The sequence below is a fragment of the Eleutherodactylus coqui genome, chromosome 3 (assembly GCF_035609145.1).
Source record: "Eleutherodactylus coqui strain aEleCoq1 chromosome 3, aEleCoq1.hap1, whole genome shotgun sequence".
Classification (NCBI taxonomy): Eukaryota; Metazoa; Chordata; class Amphibia; order Anura; family Eleutherodactylidae; genus Eleutherodactylus; species Eleutherodactylus coqui.
In genome coordinates this window covers 238,777,506-238,796,389 of record NC_089839.1, presented here as the reverse complement: position 1 = coordinate 238,796,389, position 18,884 = coordinate 238,777,506, and the positions used below count along the sequence as shown (strand labels likewise).

Below are 18,884 nucleotides of genomic sequence, written 5' to 3'. Positions count from 1 at the left end.
CTAATTTTTTGGAGGAAGGGTTCGAGGGCAAGTATGAAAAGTGAGGGGGACAGGGGACATCCCTGTCTCGTACCATTATTTATGTTGAATGGGGAGGAGAGGGATTCATTAATTTTAAGCCTGGCATGCGGCGAGGCGTAGAGGGAGAAGATCGCTGTGACGAACTTAGGAGGAAAGTTGAAGTGCAGTAGGACCTGTTCCATGTAGACCCAGTTTATGCGGTCAAACGCTTTTTCCGCATCTGTACCCACAAAAGCTAAGGGGATGTTATTTCTTTGGGCATATCTAGCAGCGTGGAGCCGGCAGAAAAAAACCCGTCCCTTCCCTCTCTACCCCTGACGAACCCCGACTGTTCAAAGTTAATCAGTTTAGTGATAACTTTTTCTATTCTTTTCGTTAGGGTTTTCGCCCATAATTTCATATCGAGGTTTATCAGAGAGATTGGGCGTTAGCTGCCGCAGGATTCGGGGTCCTTATTTTCTTTGTATACTAAAGTAATGTGCGCCTCCTGTGCCTGTCTCGGGAGAGGGGTACCTTGCAGTAGTGCATTAAAGAGTCCCGTTAAATGGGGGAGGATAGTACTTTTGAATGTTTTAAAATAAGTGAGTGACAGACCATCAGGACCTGGGCTTTTTCCAGGTGGGGAAGTGTTTATAAGGTCCTCTATTTCTTGTTCCGTAACCGGAGCCATGAATGCCTCTAAGTCCTCCTCTTCTATTTTTGGGAGATCTAAGTCTCTAAGGAAGTTATTAATCTGCTCCTTAGCATTTATAGAAGCCTCTGGAGTTAGGGGTTCTCTGAGATTGTAGAGGGAGGAGTAAAAGCTGCGGAATTCGTTCGCTATTTCGGTTGTGGAAGATACCAGTTGGCCGCAAGAGGTTTTGATGCACTTTATGTGATTCCTGGACTTAGCCTTTTTGATGAGATTAGACGTGTATCTACTCCCTCTGTTGCCCTGAGCGTACGTGATGTGTTTTAAATATAGATGTTTTTTATTAAATTTAGACTCCAATATGAGCTTAAGTTCCTTTCGGAGCACAGTTAATTCCTCCAGAGAGGTCTTGCTGATCGAGAGCTTAGAAACTCGCTCTAATTTAGCGATTTGCCGGAGTTTATCGTCTATTTCCTTTTGCTGTCTTTTTTGCTCTGGATCCCGCAGCGATTAGAAGACCTCTAACGAATGCCTTATGGGCCTCCCATACCAGAGGAGCCGACAGTTCCTCTGATTTGTTTATCTGGAAATATTCCTCTAATGCAATCTTCAACTGTCTCCTCTCCTCCTCATTATCTAAGAGGGAGGGGTTGAGCCTTCACCGCCACTCTCTGGGGGATAGGGGAGGTAGGCGTAGGTTTAAATGGACCGGCGCATGATCCGTAATCAAGATAGGGTCAATAGTCGCGCTTGCTACATGTTGTAACAGGGAGGAAGATATCAAGATATAATCCAGGCGCTGGAAGGAGGAGTGAACCCCCGAGAAAAATGTGTAGTCTTTAATATCTGGATTAAAGCTTCTCCATCCGTCCACTACATCGGCCTCTACCATAGCGCATTTCAATTTGTTCAGCTTTCTTTGAGAAATTCGAGATTTGCCCTCCGAAGAGTCTAATAGGGGGCACATCGTGAGGTTAAGATCTCCTCCCATTATTACCTGGCCGCTGGCAAACTGTCTTAAAGCCTCCATCTGTTTCACCATCCATGGTACCTGGTTAGTGTTTGGGGCGTAAATATTTGCTAGAGTGACTTTATTGTTATTAAGGACACCCCTCAGAAACAGAACCCTGCCTTCCTCGTCCGCGTAGCGTCCCTCACAGGTAAAGGTGAGAGATTTTTGTAGCAAGATGGTAACACCCTTTGAAGCAGACGATGGGTGCGTATTGTGATATGCAAGTGGGAACTGTTTGCCCGGTAAGGACAGGCACCTATCTCCCCTGAAGTGGGTCTCCTGCAAGATAACAACCCCCGATCCATACCTGTTCAGAAGTACCGCAATGTGATGTCTTTTAGCCGGGGAATTAAGGCCGTTCACATTTAGTGTGGGGATTCGGGTTACCTCATCCACCAGAGAGTCGATTATTTCTCTTTCTCTGTTCCAGCGTGAAAGGGGAAAGACAGCGAGAAAAACGTTAATCTCTAATATCCTATACGAATCCTTAAGTTTATTAGATTGTCGGCGTAGCAGTATCAGGTGATGGATAGGGAAATAGGGGGAGGTAGGGAAAGAGACGTAGGGAAAGACAAGAGGGATAAGACAGACAATAATAATAACAATAAATACGTATCAGGGAGATTCGTAGATGTGTTGTAAAACTATCCCCCGGGTCGGCGGTCCTGGCCTCGGACCCCGGATCAAACCAACCCCGGGAGACTGGGGGTAAGATAGGAGGGGGGGGGGGCGAGTTGTCTAGGCCTCCAACACTGAGGCGTAGGCAACAATGAAATCAGCCTGATCCGTCTGGCGCCCCTTGGGTCTAAAAAACCAAAACTTATAACTTAGATCAGTACACGTCTTTAACTTTTAGAGGAGAATCAGTTTGTAGGCCGGAGTACAGCATAGCATATGATTACTCAAATCACTCTAAGGTAATATATATCAAACATAACACTGAATTGCATCACCCGTCTGCAAAAACCACAGAGAAGGTGAAAAAGGAAAAAGAAGAGTCCCGACTGTGGAAACAACCAACGTCGCCAAGGAGGATGCATCCAGTGGGAAAGTCCTCCAGCATCCTCTCGGGATCATTCTAAAACTAGGTCCGCTGGACCACCATAAAGAGAAAAAAAAAAAAAATACTGCACCGTCTTATGTTATCAGGTGTCCAGAGTAGCAGTGGGTTCTTTCGCCCTTTTCTTTTTTGTTTTCAGCGATTTAGGGTTGCTTGCCACCTGCCACGGCTCAGGTAGTGTTAATCGCGGTAATGTAGGAAATTCAGGGAGAGGCATCCAGGAGGGCAAATCTATCGGCTCGAGTTCCAGATGTTCCCAGCAGCTCTGTAAATCCTCTGGGGAGCGAACTAGCAGCCTCCTTCCCTTACCCGCTATATTGATGCCGAAAGGGAACAACCAAGAATAGCGAATGTTCTTTGCTCTTAATGCTTCAAGGAGCGGGCGAAGTAACCGGCGCTTCGCCAGAGTAGTAGGCGAGAGATCTTGGAAGATTTGAAAGTGCGTTCCCCCGTATTTAAGTTCCTTGCAAGCTCTTGCTGTTTTAAGAATCAGAGCAGTGTCCTGGAAAGCAAGCAATTTGCATATGACGTCACGGGGGGGGGGGGGGGGGGGGCTCAGTGGGCGCAGGTGGCGGTCTCAGAGACCTATGTATTCTCTCTATTTTTATTGATGCGGCTCTCTCAGAGCCTAATAGCTGTTGAAAGATTTCAGAGGCTACCTTTGTAAGTGAATCGGTAGCCCAGGACTCAGGCAGGCTCTTGAACCTCAGGTTACACCTCCTGTTTCGGTTCTCAAGATCCTCTTGTGATATGAGAGCTCGGTTTATGCTATCGTGATGTTCCCTTAAAACTTTCTCTAATGCGATCGCATGTGAGGAAACGGTGGCCATCACAGACTCCAGCTCCTCCACTCTGCACCCCATCAGCTTAAGATCTTCCTTGATTTCGGCAAGGTCAGCGACTATGGGGTTCAAAGCATTAGCCAGCAGCTCCCTTAATGAATCCCCTCGAGACCCCACTATCATCCTCTTCATCTGAGGAGATCTCTCCTCCTCCCGCCTTACTGGTAGATGCAGCAGCTTCTGCCGCCGGCGCCATCTTGACAGACGGGTGTAGGGAGCGGGAGCCGCGCTCCTTCAGGAAGCGCTGCATGCCTGTTTGGTTTTTCGCCGATCGGGGTGTGCAGGCTAGGTCTCCGGCCCTCTCCTTCGTTGTTCTCCTCATTGTTTGCGTCTATTAGCAGGTTAAATAAACCCTCTAGGGCGCCATGTGGAGGGAGCTCCCGACTTAAGCGGCCATCTTGCTCCGCGGCAGGCTCCGCCCCTCGTGTTTTCTTTGTTTTATGTTAGTAGGTATAAGGAGAAAGCATATTGTCACTGTTGACTGGTAGAAATAGCTGTTATGCTTAAGAGGTCTCCTTTAATGTGCTGTTTCAGACGCTCTTATATTAAGCTCTCTTGGGATACTAGATGTGTACAGTTTGTGGTGCTTTATCCCAGTGGAGAAGGAGCTGATGTGAGGCAGGTTTGTGTCCCTCTGCACCTTTAGTTTTTTTTCCAGCCCATTGCTTTCAGTGGAACCTGCTGTATTGCTGGCTCCATTGAATTCAATGGGCAAACATCGTTTGCCCATTGAATAACAGCTATGGCAGAGGAGAACGATCTTTACGCTGACAGTGCGGGGGGGGGGGGGGGAGGCCCACTCTTGCCGCTATTGTGGCTTAATAGTGGGACCTGTGAACTTGAGATGCAGCCCAACATGTAGCCCCTCGCCTGCCCTATCCGTTTTTGTGTAGTTCCCATCACATTCTTGAATTGCCCAGATTTTCACAAACGAAAACCTTAGCGAGCATTGGCGATATACAAGAATGCTCGGGTCGCCCATTGACTTCAATGGGGTTCGTTACTCGAAACGAACCCTCGAGCATTGCGAAAATTTCATCCCGAGTAACGAGCACCCGAGCATTTTGGTGCTCGCTCATCTCTAGTAAAAATCTAAAAAAATATAAGAATTTTGGTATCGTTGTAACAGTAACAACCCGCAGAAAAAAAATTTGTGTGTTATGTATGCTGCATGATTAACGCTGAAAAAAAAAATCTATGGCAGAATTGATGCGTTTTCTCTCCCTGTTATCATAAAAAAAATAATAAAAGTTTTACGATATAGTCTATGTACCCAAAAGTGGCACCGATTAAAACTACAGCTCGCCACGCAAAAAACAAGCCCTTATAAGGCTGCGTCAACGGAAAAATAAAAAAGTTATGGCTTTTGAAAACTGGAGATGGAAAAATACCAAAAATCGCTTGGTCCTCAATGCCAAAATAGGCCATGTAATTAAGGGGTTAATATTAGCTAATGTGAAAGACTAAACTGTACTGAGCGACTCTCATTGAACAAGCCAATGATGAATCTGCCTGCACAAGAGCAAACGAGCTAGCGGTGACGTCTAAAAGCAGCCTAAGCAGGCACAAAGTATTTAGCTATTAAAAGGTATCAAAAGTGCAAAGAATCATATGTATTCTTTGAATGTGCCCTAAAACACATTAAAATCAAAGATATTTTCAATTATCGGACCGTTTTTATAACTGATTATAAGTATCTTACGTAAACATCTTGGTTCAGGATTCCATCCAGCTTCAGTGCAGGTGATAGATTCCCAGTATACTTCCTTAGGTGTCAGAAACTTATCCTCACAGCGATAATATATGGATTGTCCAGGGTCTTTTGGAAAGTAGTGATATCTTTCAGGATATCCATTTTTTATGTCAGGTTTGTCACATCTTTTACCTGCAGAAACAAAAAGTAAGAACAGAACCATCAGGTACAATGTGCAAAGAGGTTTAACAACACCTTAAACCTAAGAAGATTCAAAGGTAGCTGGAGAGAATCGTTGGTATGACTGAGAGGACAAAAACAATCATTGATTAAATGAACATTAGAGATGAGCGAACGTACTCGTCCGAGCTTGATACTCGTTCGAGTATTAGCATGTTCGAGATGCTCATTACTCGTAACGACTACCACGCGATGTTCGGATTACTTTCACTTTCATCTCTGAGACGTTAGCGCGCTTTTCTGGCCAATTGAAAGACAGGGAAGGCATTACAACTTCCCCCTGCGACGTTCAAGCCCTATACCACCCCCCTGCAGTGAGTGGCTGGCGAGAACAGGTGTCAACCGAGTATAAAAATCGGCCCCTCCCGCGGCTCGCCACAGATGCGCTCTGACATACGTTAAGGAAAGTGCTATCTTAGTGGAGCTGCTATAGGGAGAATATTAGGAGTATTTTAGGCTTCAAGAACCCCAACGGTCCTTCTTAGGGCCACATCTAACCGTGTGCAGTGCTGTGGAGGCTGCTTTTTGCAGTGTTGCACATTTTTTTTTTTTTTGGTATATCGGCCGTGCAGAGCATTGCGCCCTGCAGTAATACTCCAGGGACAGAAGTGTGTAGGCAGGGACAGAAGACATATTGATTGAATATAGGCAGTGGGCCTTTGCAAAAAAATTTGGGGCAAAAAATCCATTTGGCCTGCCTGTGACTGGGCTCAGTGTTCTGGGTCTGTGCTGGGTGTAGTAGTTCTACAAAATCATATGCAGCCAGCTAAGTGTACAGCAGGCTTGCGCAAAATTATTTCCTGGCATTCCGTAAGCGAAGTCAGCCTCCAACCACAGGCCAATAAGCGGCACATTTAATTACAGCGTTGTGTTTCTGCACTACTGGTAATACAGCATGCTGAGGGGTAGGGGTAGGCCTAGAGGACGTGGACGCGGGCGAGGACGCGGAGGCCCAAGTCAGGGTGTGGGCACAGGCCGAGCCAGTGCGGTGGCCAGGGGTAGAGGCAGAGCCAGACCGAATAATCCACCAACTGTTTCCCAAAGCGCCCCCTCGCGCCATGCCACCCTGCAGAGGTCAAGGTGCTCTACAGTGTGGCATTTTTTCACAGAGACGCCTGACGACCGACGAACAGTGGTGTGCAACCTTTGTCGCGCCAAGATTAGCTGGGGAGGCACCACTACCAGCATGCGCAGGCATATGATGGCCAAGCACCCCACAAGGTGGGACGAAGGCCGTTCACCGCCTCCGGTTTGCACCACTGCCACTCCCCCTGTGCCCCAACCTGCCACTGAGATCCAACCCCCCTCTGAGGACACAGGCACTACCGTCTCCTGGCCTGCACCCACACCCTCACCTCCGCTGTCCTCGGCCCCATCCAGCAATGTCTCTCAGCGCAGCGTCCAGACATCGCTAGCGCCACTGTTTGAGCTCGAGCGCAAGTACGCCGCCACGCACCCGCACGCTCAAGCGTTAAACATGCACATTGCCAAATTGATCAGTCTGGAGATGCTGCTGTATAGGCTTGTGGAAACGGAGGCTTTCAAAAGCATGATGGCGGCAGCGGCCCCACGCTACTCGGTTCCCAGTCGCCACTACTTTTCCCGACGTGCCGTCCCAGGCCTGCACGACCACGTCTACCGCAACATTGTACGCGCCCTCACCAACGTGGTTACTGCCAAGGTCCACTTAACAACAGACACGTGGACAAGTACAGGCGGGCAGGGCCACTATATCTCCCTGACGGCACATTGGGTGAATTTAGTACAGGCTGGGACAGAGTCAGAGCCTGGGACCGCTCACGTCCTACCCACCCCCCGAATTGCGTGCCCTAGCTCGGTGGTGGTATATGTGGCGGTGTATGCTTCCTCCACTAAACCACCCTCCTCCTCCTCCTACGCAACCTCTGTCTCGCAATCAAGATGTGTCAGCAGCAGCACGTTGCCAGCAGTCGGTGTCGCGCGGCATGGCAGCACAGCAGTGGGCAAGCGTCAGCAGGCCGTGCTGAAACTACTCAGCTTAGGAGAGAAGAGTCAGATGGCCCACGAACTGCTGCAGGGTCTGACAGAGCAGACCGACCGCTGGCTTGCGCCGCTGAGCCTCCAACCGGGCATGGTCGTGTGTGACAACGGACGTAACCTCGTGGCGGCTCTGCAGCTCGGCAGCCTCACGCACGTGCCATGCCTGGCCCTTGTCTTTAATTTGGTGGTTCAGCGCTTTCTGAAAAGCTACCCACACTTGTCAGACCTGCTCGGAAAGGTGCGCCAGCTCTGCGCACATTTCCGCAACTCCCACACGGACGCTGCCACCCTGCGGACCCTGCAACATCGGTTTAATCTGCCAGTGCACCGACTGCTGTGCGACGTGCCCACACAGTGGAACTCTACGCTCCACATGTTGGCCAGGCTCTATGGGCAGCGTACAGCTATTGCGGAATACCAACTCCAACATGGGCGGCGTAGTGGAAGTCAGCCTCCTCAATTATTTACAGAAGAGTGGGCCTGGTTGGCAGCCATCTGCCAGGTCCTTGGAAACTTTGAGGAGTCTACCCAGATGCTGAGCGGGGATGCTGCAATCATTAGCATCACCATTCCTCTTCTATGCCTCTTGAGAAGTTCCCTGCAAAGCATAAAGGCAGACGCTTTGCAATCGGAAACGGAGGCGGGGGAAGACAGTATGTCACTGGATAGTCAGAGCACCCTCATGTCTTTATCTCAGCGCGTTGAGGAGGAGTGGGAGGAGCATGAGGAGGAGGGGGAAGAGACAGCTTGGCCCACTGCTGAGGGTACACATGCTGCTTGCCTGTCATCCTTTCAGCGTGTATGGCCAGAGGAGGAGGAGGAGGAGGAGGGGGAGGAGCATGAGGAGGAGGGGGAAGAGACAGCTTGGCCACTGCTGATGGTACACATGCTGCTTGCCTGTCATCCTTTCAGCGTGTATGGCTAGAGGAGGAGGAGGAGGAGGGGGAGGAGCATGACGAGAAGGGGGAAGAGACAGCTTGGCCCACTGCTGAGGGTACAGATGCTGCTTGCCTGTCATCCTTTCAGCGTGTATGGCCAGAGGAGGAGGAGGAGGAGGATCCTGAAAGTGATCTTCCGAGTGAGGACAGCCATGTGTTGCGTACAGGTACCCTGGCACACATGGCTGACTTCATGTTAGGATGCCTTTCTCGTGACCCTCGCGTTACACGCATTCTGGCCACTACGGATTACTGGGTGTACACACTGCTCGACCCACGGTATAAGGAGAGCCTTTCCACTCTCATTCCCGAAGAGGAAAGGGGTTCGAGAGTGTTGCTATACCCAAGGGTGCTGGTGGACAAACTGATGGTAAAATTCCCATCCGACAGAGCTAGTGGCCGAAGGCGCATTTCCGCGGCCCAGGTAGCAAGGGAGGCGCAGAGATCAGGCAGCATGTACAGCGAAGGCAGGGGAACATTATCCAAGGCTTTTGCCAGCTTTATGGCTCCCCTGCAAGACTGTCACCGGTCCCCAGTCAAGGCTGAGTTGGCGGGAGCACTGTAAAAGGATGGTGAGGGAGTACGTAGCCGATCGCACGACCGTCCTTGGTGGCGCCTCTGCCCTCTACAACTACTGGGTGTCGAAGCTGGACACGTGGCCTGAATTCGCACTGTATGCCCTGGAGGTGCTTGCTTGTCCTGCGGCTAACGACTTGTCAGAGAGTGTGTTTAGTGTGGCTGGGGGAATCATCACGGATAAGCGTACCCACCTGTCAACCGACAGTGCCGACAGGCTTACACTCATCAAGATGAACAAAGCCTGGATTTCCCCAGACTTCTCTTCTCCACCAGCGGACAGCAGCGATACCTAAACAATACGTAGGCTGCACCCGCGGATGGAAGCATCGTTCTCTATCACCATCCAAAACGGGGACCTTTTTGCTTCATCTATCTGTGTATAATATTCATCCTCCTCCGCCTGCTCCTCCTCCTGAAACCTCACATAATCACGCCAAACGGGCAATTTTTCTTAGGCCCACAAGGCTCAGTCATATAATTTTTCTAAACAATGTTTATACGTTTCAATGCTCATTAAAGCGTTGCAACTTTCACCTCAACCAATTTTTATCTTTACTGGGCTGCCTCCAGGCCTAGTTACCAATTAAACCACATTAACCAAAGCGATTAAAGAGGTTGTCCCGCGCCGAAACGGGTTTTTTTTTTTTCAAACCCCCCCCCCCCCCCGGTCGGCGCGAGACAACCCCGATGCAGGGAGGTAAAGAAAGCTTACCGGAGCGCTTACCTTAATCCCCGCGCACCGGTGACTTCAATACTTACCGCTGAAGATGGCCGCCGGGATCCTCTGTCTCCGTGGACCGCAGCTCTTCTGTGCGGTCCATTGCCGATTCCAGCCTCCTGATTGGCTGGAATCGGCACGTGACGGGGCGGAGCTACACGGAGCCTGCATTCTGCACGAGCGGCTCCATAGAAGACTGCAGAAGACCCGGACTGCGCAAGCGCGGCTAATTTGGCCATCGGAGGGCGAAAATTAGTCGGCACCATGGAGACGAGGACGCCAGCAATGGAGCAGGTAAGTATAAAACTTTTTATAACTTCTGTATGGCTCATAATTAATGCACAATGTATATTACAAAGTGCATTATTATGGCCATACAGAAGTGTATAGACCCACTTGCTGCCGCGGGACAACCCCTTTAATGGGTTTCACCTGCCCTCTTGGTTGGGCATGGGCAATTTTTCTCAGGTACATTAGTACTGTTGGTACAGCAATTTTTGGGGGCCCTCGCCTACAGTGTAATCCAATTAATTTTTAGACCTCCTGCATTACAACTGACGTAACATCAGCTGTGTTGGGCACTGCAATGGGATATGTTTATGTACCGCCGGTGTGTTCCAGGGAGCCACCCATGCCGTGGGTCCACAGGGAGTTGTAACTGCATCTGTCCACTTCTAAAGAACCCCAGTCTGACTGGGGCATGCAGTGTGGGCCGAAGCCCACTTGCATTAAACATGACATTATTACCTCAGCTGTGATGGGCAATGCAATGGGATATATTTATGTACCGCCGGTGGGTTCCAGGGAGCCACCCATGCTGTCGGTCCACAGGGACTTCACAATAGGGAGTTGTACCTGCCTGTGTCTATGAATTAAAAACCCTGGTCCGGTTGGGGCATGCTGTGTGGGCCGAAGCCCACCTGCATTTAATCTGACGTTAGCTCTGCTGTCCAGGGCACTGCAATGGGATACATTTATGTACAGCCGGTGGGTTCCAGGGAGCCACCCATGCTGTGGGTGCACACGGAATTCCGTTGTACCTGGCTGTATTTATAAAAAAACGCGGTCTGACTGGGGCATGCAGACACCTTGACAGAATGAATAGTGTGTGGCACATAGGTTCCCCATTGCTATGCCCATGTGTGCAGCTCCAGGCTTTGTTCATCTTGATGAGTGTAAGCCTGTCGGCACTGTCGGTTGACAGGCGGGTACGCTTATCTGTGATGATTCCCCCAGCCGCACTAAACACCCTCTCCGACAAGACGCTAGCCGTAGGACAAGCAAGCACCTCCAGGGCATACAGCGCAAGTTCAGGCCACGTGTCCAGCTTCGACACCCAGTAGTTGTAGGTGGCAGAGGCGTCACGGAGGACGGTCGTACGATCGGCTATGTACTCCCTCCCTTACAGTGCCTCCGCCGACTCAGCCTTGACTGGGGAGCGGTGACACAGTCTTGGTGGGGAGCCATAAAGCTGTCCAGGGCCTGAAAGAGTGTTGCACTGCCTGTGCTGTACATGCTGCTCGATCTCCGCACCTCCCCTGCTACCTGGCCCTTGGAACTGCGGCTTCTGCCACTAGCGCTGTCAGATGGGAATTTTACCATCAGCTTGTCCGCCAGGGTCCTGTGGTATAGCAACACTCTCGAACCCCTTTCCTCTTCGGGAATGAGAGTGGAAAGGTTCTCCTTATACCGTGGGTCGAGCAGTGTGTACACCCAGTAATCCGTAGTGGCCAGAATGCGTGCAACGCGAGGGTCACGAGAAAGGCATCCTAACATGAAGTCAGCCATGTGTGCCAGGGTACCTGTACGCAACACATGGCTGTCTTCACTAGGAAGATCACTTTCAGGATCCTCCTCCTCCTCCTCCTCGTCTTCCTCCTCAGGCCATACACGCTGAAAGGATGATAGGCAAGCAGCATGGGTACCGTCAGCAGTGGGCCAAGCTGTCTCTTCCCCCTCCTCCTCATGCTCCTCATGCTCCTCCTCCTCCTCCTCCTCAACGCGCTGAGATATAGACAGGAGGGTGCTCTGACAATCCCGCGACATACTGTTTTCCCCCGCCTCCGTTTCCGAGCGCAAAGCATCTGCCTTTATGCTTTGCAGGGAACTTCTCAAGAGGCATAGCAGAGGAATGGTGACGCTAATGATTGCAGCATCGCCGCTCACCACCTGGGTAGACTCCTCAAACTTTCCAAGGACCTGGCAGATGTCTGTCAACCAGGCCCACTCTTCTGAAAATAATTGAGGAGGCTGACTCCCACTGCGCCGCCCATGTTGGAGTTGGTATTCCACTATAGTTCTACGCTGCTCATAGAGCCTGGCCAACATGTGGAGCGTAGAGTTCCACCGTGTGGGCACGTCGCACAGCAGTTGGTGCACTGGCAGATTAAACCGATGTTGCAGGGTGCGCAGGGTGGCAGCGTCCGTGTGGGACTTGCGGAAATGTGCGCAGAGGCGGCGCACCTTTCCGAGCAGGTCTGACAAGCGTGGGTAGCTTTTCAGAAAGCGCTGAACCACCAAATTAAAGATGTGGGCCAGGCATGGCACGTGCGTGAGGCTGCCGAGCTACAGAGCCGCCACGAGGTTACGCCCGTTGTCACACACGACCATGCCCGGTTGGAGGCTCAGCGGCGCAAGTCAACGGTCAGTCTGCTCTGTTAGACCCTGCAGCAGTTTGTAAGCCGTGTGCCTCCTATCTCCTAAGCTGAGTAGTTTCAGCACGGCCTGCTGACACTTGCCCACCGCTGTGCTGCCACGCCGCGCGACACCGACTGCTGGCGACGTCCTGCTGCTGCTGACACATCTAGATTGCGAGACAGAGGTTGCGGAGGAGGAGGAGGAGGAGGGTGCTTTAGTGGAGGAAGCATACACCGCCGAAGATACCACCACCGAGCTGGGGCCCGCAATTCTGGGGGTGGGTAGGACGTGAGCGGTCCCAGGCTCTGACTCTGTCCCAGCCTCCACTAAATTCACCCAATGTGCCGTCAGGGAGATGTAGTGGCTCTGCCCGCCTGTGCTTGTCCGCGTGTCCGTTGTTAAGTGGACCTTGGCAGTAACCGCGTTGGTGAGGGCGCGTACAATGTTGCGGGAGACGTGGTCGTGCAGGGCTGGGATGGCACATCGGGAAAAGTAGTGGCGACTGGGAACTGAGTAGCGCGGGGCCGCCGCCGCCATCATACTTTTGAAGGACTCCGTTTCCACAACCCTATACAGCAGCATCTCAAGGCTGATAAATTTGGCTATGTGGACGGTTAACGCTTGAGCGTGCGGGTGCTTGGCGGCGTACTTGCGCTTGCGCTCAAACACTTGTGCTAGTGACGGCTGGACGAGACATTGCTGGATGGGGCCGAGGACAGCGGAGGTGAGGGTGTGGGTGCAGGCCAGGAGACGGTAGTGCCTGTGTCCTGAGAGGGGGTTGGATCTCAGTGGCAGGTTGGGGCAGAGGGGGAGAGGCAGCGGTGCAAACCGGAGGCGGTGAACGGCCTTCGTCCCACCTTGTGGGGTGCTTGGCCATCATATGTCTGCGCATGCTGGTGGTGGTGAGGCTGTTGGTGGTGGCTCCCCGGCTGATCTTGGCGCGACAAAGGTTGCACAGCACTGTTCGTCGGTCGCCAGGCGTCTCTGTGAAAAACTGCCAGACCTTAGAGCACCTTGACCTCTGCAGGGGGGCATGGCGCGAGGGGGCGCTTTGGGAAACAGTTGGTGGATTATTCGGTCTGGCCCTGCCTCTACCCCTGGACACCGCACTGCCTCTTGCAACCTGCCCTGCTGCTGCCCTTGCCTCCCCCTCTGAAGACCTGTCCTGAGTAGGCGTTGCAAACCAGGTGGGGTCAGTCACCTCATCGTCCTGCTGCTCTTCCTCAGAATCCTCTGTGCGCTCCTCCCTCAGACTTACTGCCCTTACTACTACCTCACCGATAGACAACTGTGTCTCATCGTCATTGTCCTCCTCACCCACTGAAAGGTCTTGAGACAGTTGCCGGAAGTCCCCAGCCTCATCCCCCGGACCCCGGGAACTTTCCAATGGTTGGGCATCAGTGACGATAAATTCCTCTGGTGGGAGAGGAACCACTGCTGCCCAATCTGACCAGGGGCCCGAGAACAGTTCCTGGGAGTCTTCCCGCTCCTGAGCATGTGTCATTGTAGTGGAGTGAGGAGGCTGGGAGGAAGGTGGAGCAGCAGCCAGAGGATTCGGATTTGCAGCACTGGACGGCGCAGAACTGTGGGTGGACGATAGGTTGCTCGAAGCACTTTCTGCCATCCACGACAGGACCTGCTCACACTGCTCATTTTCTAATAAAGGTCTCCCGCGTGGACCCATTAATTGTGCGATGAATGTGGGGATGCCAGAAACGTGCCTCTCTCCTAATCGCGCAGCAGTCGGCTGCGACACACCTGGATCAGGAGTTCGGCCTGTGCCCACACCCTGACTTGGACCTCCGCGTCCTCGGCCGCGTCCACGTCCTCTAGGCCTATCCCTACCCCTCAGCATGCTGTATTACCAGTGATTTGATTTCCCAGCCAGAAAATAAATTGGCACAAGCCTGCTGTTAAACTTAGCTGGCTGCGTATGATTTTTGTTTAAGTTCTCCACCCAGCACACACGTACCCAGAACGCTGAGGACTGTCAGAGGCAGGCCAAATAGAATTTTTGCCCTTTTTTTTTAAAGGAAAGGCCCACTGCCTATATTCAATCAATAATAAATGTGTTGTGGCCCAGCAGTGTGTCATAGAACTGCAGTGTTGCACTGTTATTAACTACAGCAGAGCGGTGATTTCCCAGCCAGGAAATAAATTGGCGCAAGCCTGCAGGCCAAATAGAATAGTTGCCCTTTTTTTTTTAAAGGAAAGGCCCACTGACTATATTCAATCAATTAATAAATGTGTTGTGTGGCCCTGCTGTGTGTCACAGAACTGCAGTGTTGCACTGTTATTAACTGCAGCAGAGCGGTGATTTCCCAGCCAGGAAATAAATTGGCGCAAGCCTGCTGTTAAACTTAGCTGGCTGCGTATGATTTTTTTTACGTTTTCCACCCAGCACACACGTACCCAGAACGCTGAGGACTGTCAGAGGCAGGCCAAATAGAATTTTTGCCCTTTTTTTTTTAAAGGAAAGGCCCACTGCCTATATTCAATCAATAAAATATGTCTTCTGGCCCTGCCTACACAATTCTGTCCCTGGAGTATTACTGCAGGGCGCAATGCTCTGCACGGCCGATTTGGAAAAAAAAAAAAGTGCACCACTGCAAAAGGCAGCCTCCACAGTACTGCACACTGTTAGATGTGGCCCTAAGAAGGACCGTTGGGGTTCTTGAAGCCTACACTAACTCCTAACACTCTCCCTGCCTAACCACCACTTCTGTCCCTGTAGTATTACTGCAGGGCGCAATGCTCTGCACGGTCGATTTGGAAAAAAAAAAAATGTGCACCACTGCAAAAGGCAGCCTCCACAGTACTGCACACTGTTAGATGTGGCCCTAAGAAGGACCGTTGGGGTTCTTGAAGCCTACACTAACTCCTAACACTCTCCCTACAGCAGCTCCAACATGATACCACTATCCCTGATCTCTGTCACAAGTGACTCACAACGCATCTGAGGCGAGCCGCGGGAGGGGCCGACTTTTATACTCAGGTGACACCTGATCTCCCCAGCCACTCACAGCAGGGGGGTGGTATAGGGCTTGAACATCACAGGGGGAAGTTGTAATGCCTTCTCTGTCTTTCAATTGGCTAGAAAAGCGCGCTAACGTCTCAGAGATGAAAGTGAAAGTAACCCGAATATCGCGTGGTACTCGTTACGAGTAACGAGCATCCCGAACACCCTAATATTCGCCCGAGCATCAAGCTCGGACGAGTACGTTCGCTCATCTCTATTACCTAAGCATTGCATTAAAAAAAACAACTTAACTTTAGCAAAGCAATTTATTCCTGCATAAATAGTCATTGTTTTAGCTAATTTAGTGGAGAAATAAAGAATGCAATGTCCTCTACTTAGAAACATGTAAGTTAATTTTTAACAAACAGAAAGGCCAAGTACATAGGGGGACATTCATAAAGTATTCTTCACCAGTTTCTGGTCTAGAAAAGTCACAAAATTTGCACAAGCCTTGCTTGCGCTAAATGTTTACAACTTTTTTATCCTATGCATCAATTTAACATAAAAGGGGTATGGCTTGTGGGAAGAGGGCGTGGCTGCCCTGGATTGTCACATTCATATATAATTTATGCCAGAAGTTTGTTTAAATTACGGTTGTGGCAAAAAGTTTTGAAACTGGCACAAAGCTTGTTGCTTCTGTATTTTTAGGTCTTTTAGTCAGATGTTTCTATAGATATATAGGATAGCACGTGAGAGGTATCAAAAGAGAGCCAACAGAGAAAGTGAAAAGGAGTAAATACGGGGGACCTACTTGGCGCAGGCGGGAAGCCTCACAAGGTGGCTGACCCACCAACGCCTGTAGTCCCGGTACGTTCTGTGTATAAATCCCCACATCCCACAGGACATTCGCAGTTATGGAGAGCAGCAAGAGGCCCTCAAAGTCCGAGGAGAATGGGTGAAGTGAAGATCAGGAATGAGAAGAAAAATTTCTTTGCATTCACAGTAATTTATGGAAGAAGACAGAAAGTGTCTAACTTGCATGGAGAGGACGGGGTTAAGGATATCAATCCCTTACTAGGGCCCAATGGTCCATTGGATGATAGAGTGAATAGTCCAGAAAGTATTTCAATGGAGTAAGTTGTAATCTTCCGATACAATTTTACAATTGAGGCAACACGAGGTCTATTGGATTTTTAAATTCTGTACTTCAGTCCCCAATAACTTTGAACTAGTGCATTGAGTCAGAGCTTTGATATGTCCCTCTTAGGTGTTTTTTACACTACAATAAAAGCCAGAAGTAGGAGCTGGTACAGAGCTGAAATACAGCAGGTGCATTGGGCATGAGTCAAAATGGCATGACAAGGAACTCATGGAAAACTTGTGGTTTTTCACTCATCACTTGCCATATCTGAATCAGGTTGTATGCACCTTAGGCCTCCTTCCCACGAACGGATTTACGCCGCGTAATTCGCGGCGAAAATCCGCTGCGTTGCCCGCTGCTATTAGGTTCTATTGAACCTAATAGCACAATGCTCACGATGCAGAATTCCACCGCGGAATTCCGCACCGGGAAATCTCCCGTCCTCACCCGCGGCATGCTCTATTTGCCGCGGGTGTACGCGCTGACGGCTTCCATTGCAGTCAATGGAAGCCGTCCGTTCACGCTATCTCCCGCTGTAACACAGCGGAAGATAGCGTGAAAACGCTTTCCCGCCTACCGCCGCCGCGTCATATGACGCGGCCAGCGCATCACGTGACACGGCCGGCCGCGTCATGTGACGCGGTGGGCGTGTCACATGACGCGGCGGCGATGGGCGGGGAAGCGTCTTCACGCTATCTTCCGCTGGTAAGTATGGGGTCTCTGGGGAGCGCCGTGACGGGCTTCGCCGCGGAATATTCCACGGCGGAGCCTGTCACGCTCGTGTGAAGCCGGCCTTAGGCTGAATTTAGTGAAAAAAACATGGCTCTTTAAATCCTTTCAAACATATTCACAATTAAGAGCAGAGGCAACATATTCTTCAGTGTCGTAATATCCAATTTGTACAACAGCAACAACCGGCAATAACCCAAATAGGGTGAGGGAATCCCAATTCCAGTAGGTCTGCACGCCACTTAAAATAGGTTTTGGACGAAAACCTCACCACAACAATCCAGAAGTAAAAAGATGAGTGGCAGCAGCTGTGGATGCAAAAACAAACAAAGTTCTATTCCTCCATAAAAACCATTTACTTCTGTATTCTGCACTGTCATCGCACTGAGACCATGGTAAATCAATAAATGGATAGAGACCCATATTTCTTCACAAGGAAGAACCCCGCTCAAGTGGGGGAGAAAGATTTTCATATAAAACTCCTTTCAGGGTTGTCCTTGTAGTTTCATATGGCATCTGTCTCCGAAAGACACCAAAGTAAACTCAACCCCTAGGGCAGTGATGGCGAACCTTTTAGAGCCCGAGTGCCCGAACTGCAACCCAAAACCCACTTATTTATCGCAAAGTGCCAACACGTCATAGGGCGGGGCTTATCACGACGTATGATTTTACCCCCGTCGTTCTAAAAAGGACAGGGCCGCTTCACAAAAGACAGCGTGCAGATTGTGACTGCTTTTTTGATGTGGAAATACCGCAGAATGTACTCAGCGGAAAATACTGTGGAAAATTCTGCAGCATTTCTGCATCCAAAAAGTAGTCAGAATCTGCACGCGGTCTATTTTGAAACAGCCCTGCCCATTTCCGCCACATGAAATGGAAATAGTGAAAGCCCCCAGTGCATTAGGGACACCCCCAGTGCAGTAGTGACACCCCCCAGCGGCCCCCCAGTGCAGCAGTGACACCCCCAGCAGCCCCCCAGTGCAGCAGTGACACCCTCCAGCAGCCTCCCAGTGCAGCAGTGACACCTCCCAGCGGCCCCACAGTGCCCCCCCCCCCCGAGACCCACATACTTACCACCTCCTCCTCCTCCCCCTCCTCCTGGAAGCTCAGCTTCTTTTCTGGTCCCGGCATGCATATTAACTTTTTCTTACCCACTTCTGCCTCAATAGGTAATTCCCAGCAACCTGATTGGTTGTTTGGTGAATCAGCCAACAGAGAAAACCTCAGATCTCTGCTGTGTTAACCCTCTACATGCTGCAGTCTATGTGACTGCAGCATGTAAAGGGCTGTCACTGCAGCATGTAAAGGGCTGTCACCATCGGACCCCCAGAATGTGATCAGGGGGTCCTGATGGGTCCCTGTGTAGTCCCCTAAAGGGACAAAAAAAAAATAAAAAATTAAAAAAAAGTAAAAAAATTATAAAAAAAAATAATAAAAACACTTGTCTCCCTTTACTTTGTAAAAAATCAAAAATACAATCACACATGTGGTATCCATGCGTCGTAATGGCCCAGAGAAGGAATTTAATACATTATTTAACCCCTTAATGACATGGCCCCTTTTTTTCTTTTTTCCCCATTTCTTTTTTTCCTCCCCCCTGTTTAAAAAAATCACAACTTGTCCCGCAAAAAGCAAGCCCTTATATGGCCATGTCAATGGAAAAAT

General features: G+C 50.4%; 1 protein-coding gene across 1 annotated transcript in view; it reads right to left on the bottom strand.

The window, feature by feature from the left end:
• Positions 1-18,884, bottom strand: part of LOC136620287 (complement factor H-like) — a 197,029-nt gene that overhangs the window by 95,679 nt on the left and 82,466 nt on the right. Inside the window, exon 5 of the mRNA XM_066594988.1 lies at positions 5,269-5,451. Coding sequence (XP_066451085.1) covers positions 5,269-5,451 — 183 coding nt within the window. The remainder of the gene's footprint in view (positions 1-5,268; positions 5,452-18,884) is intronic.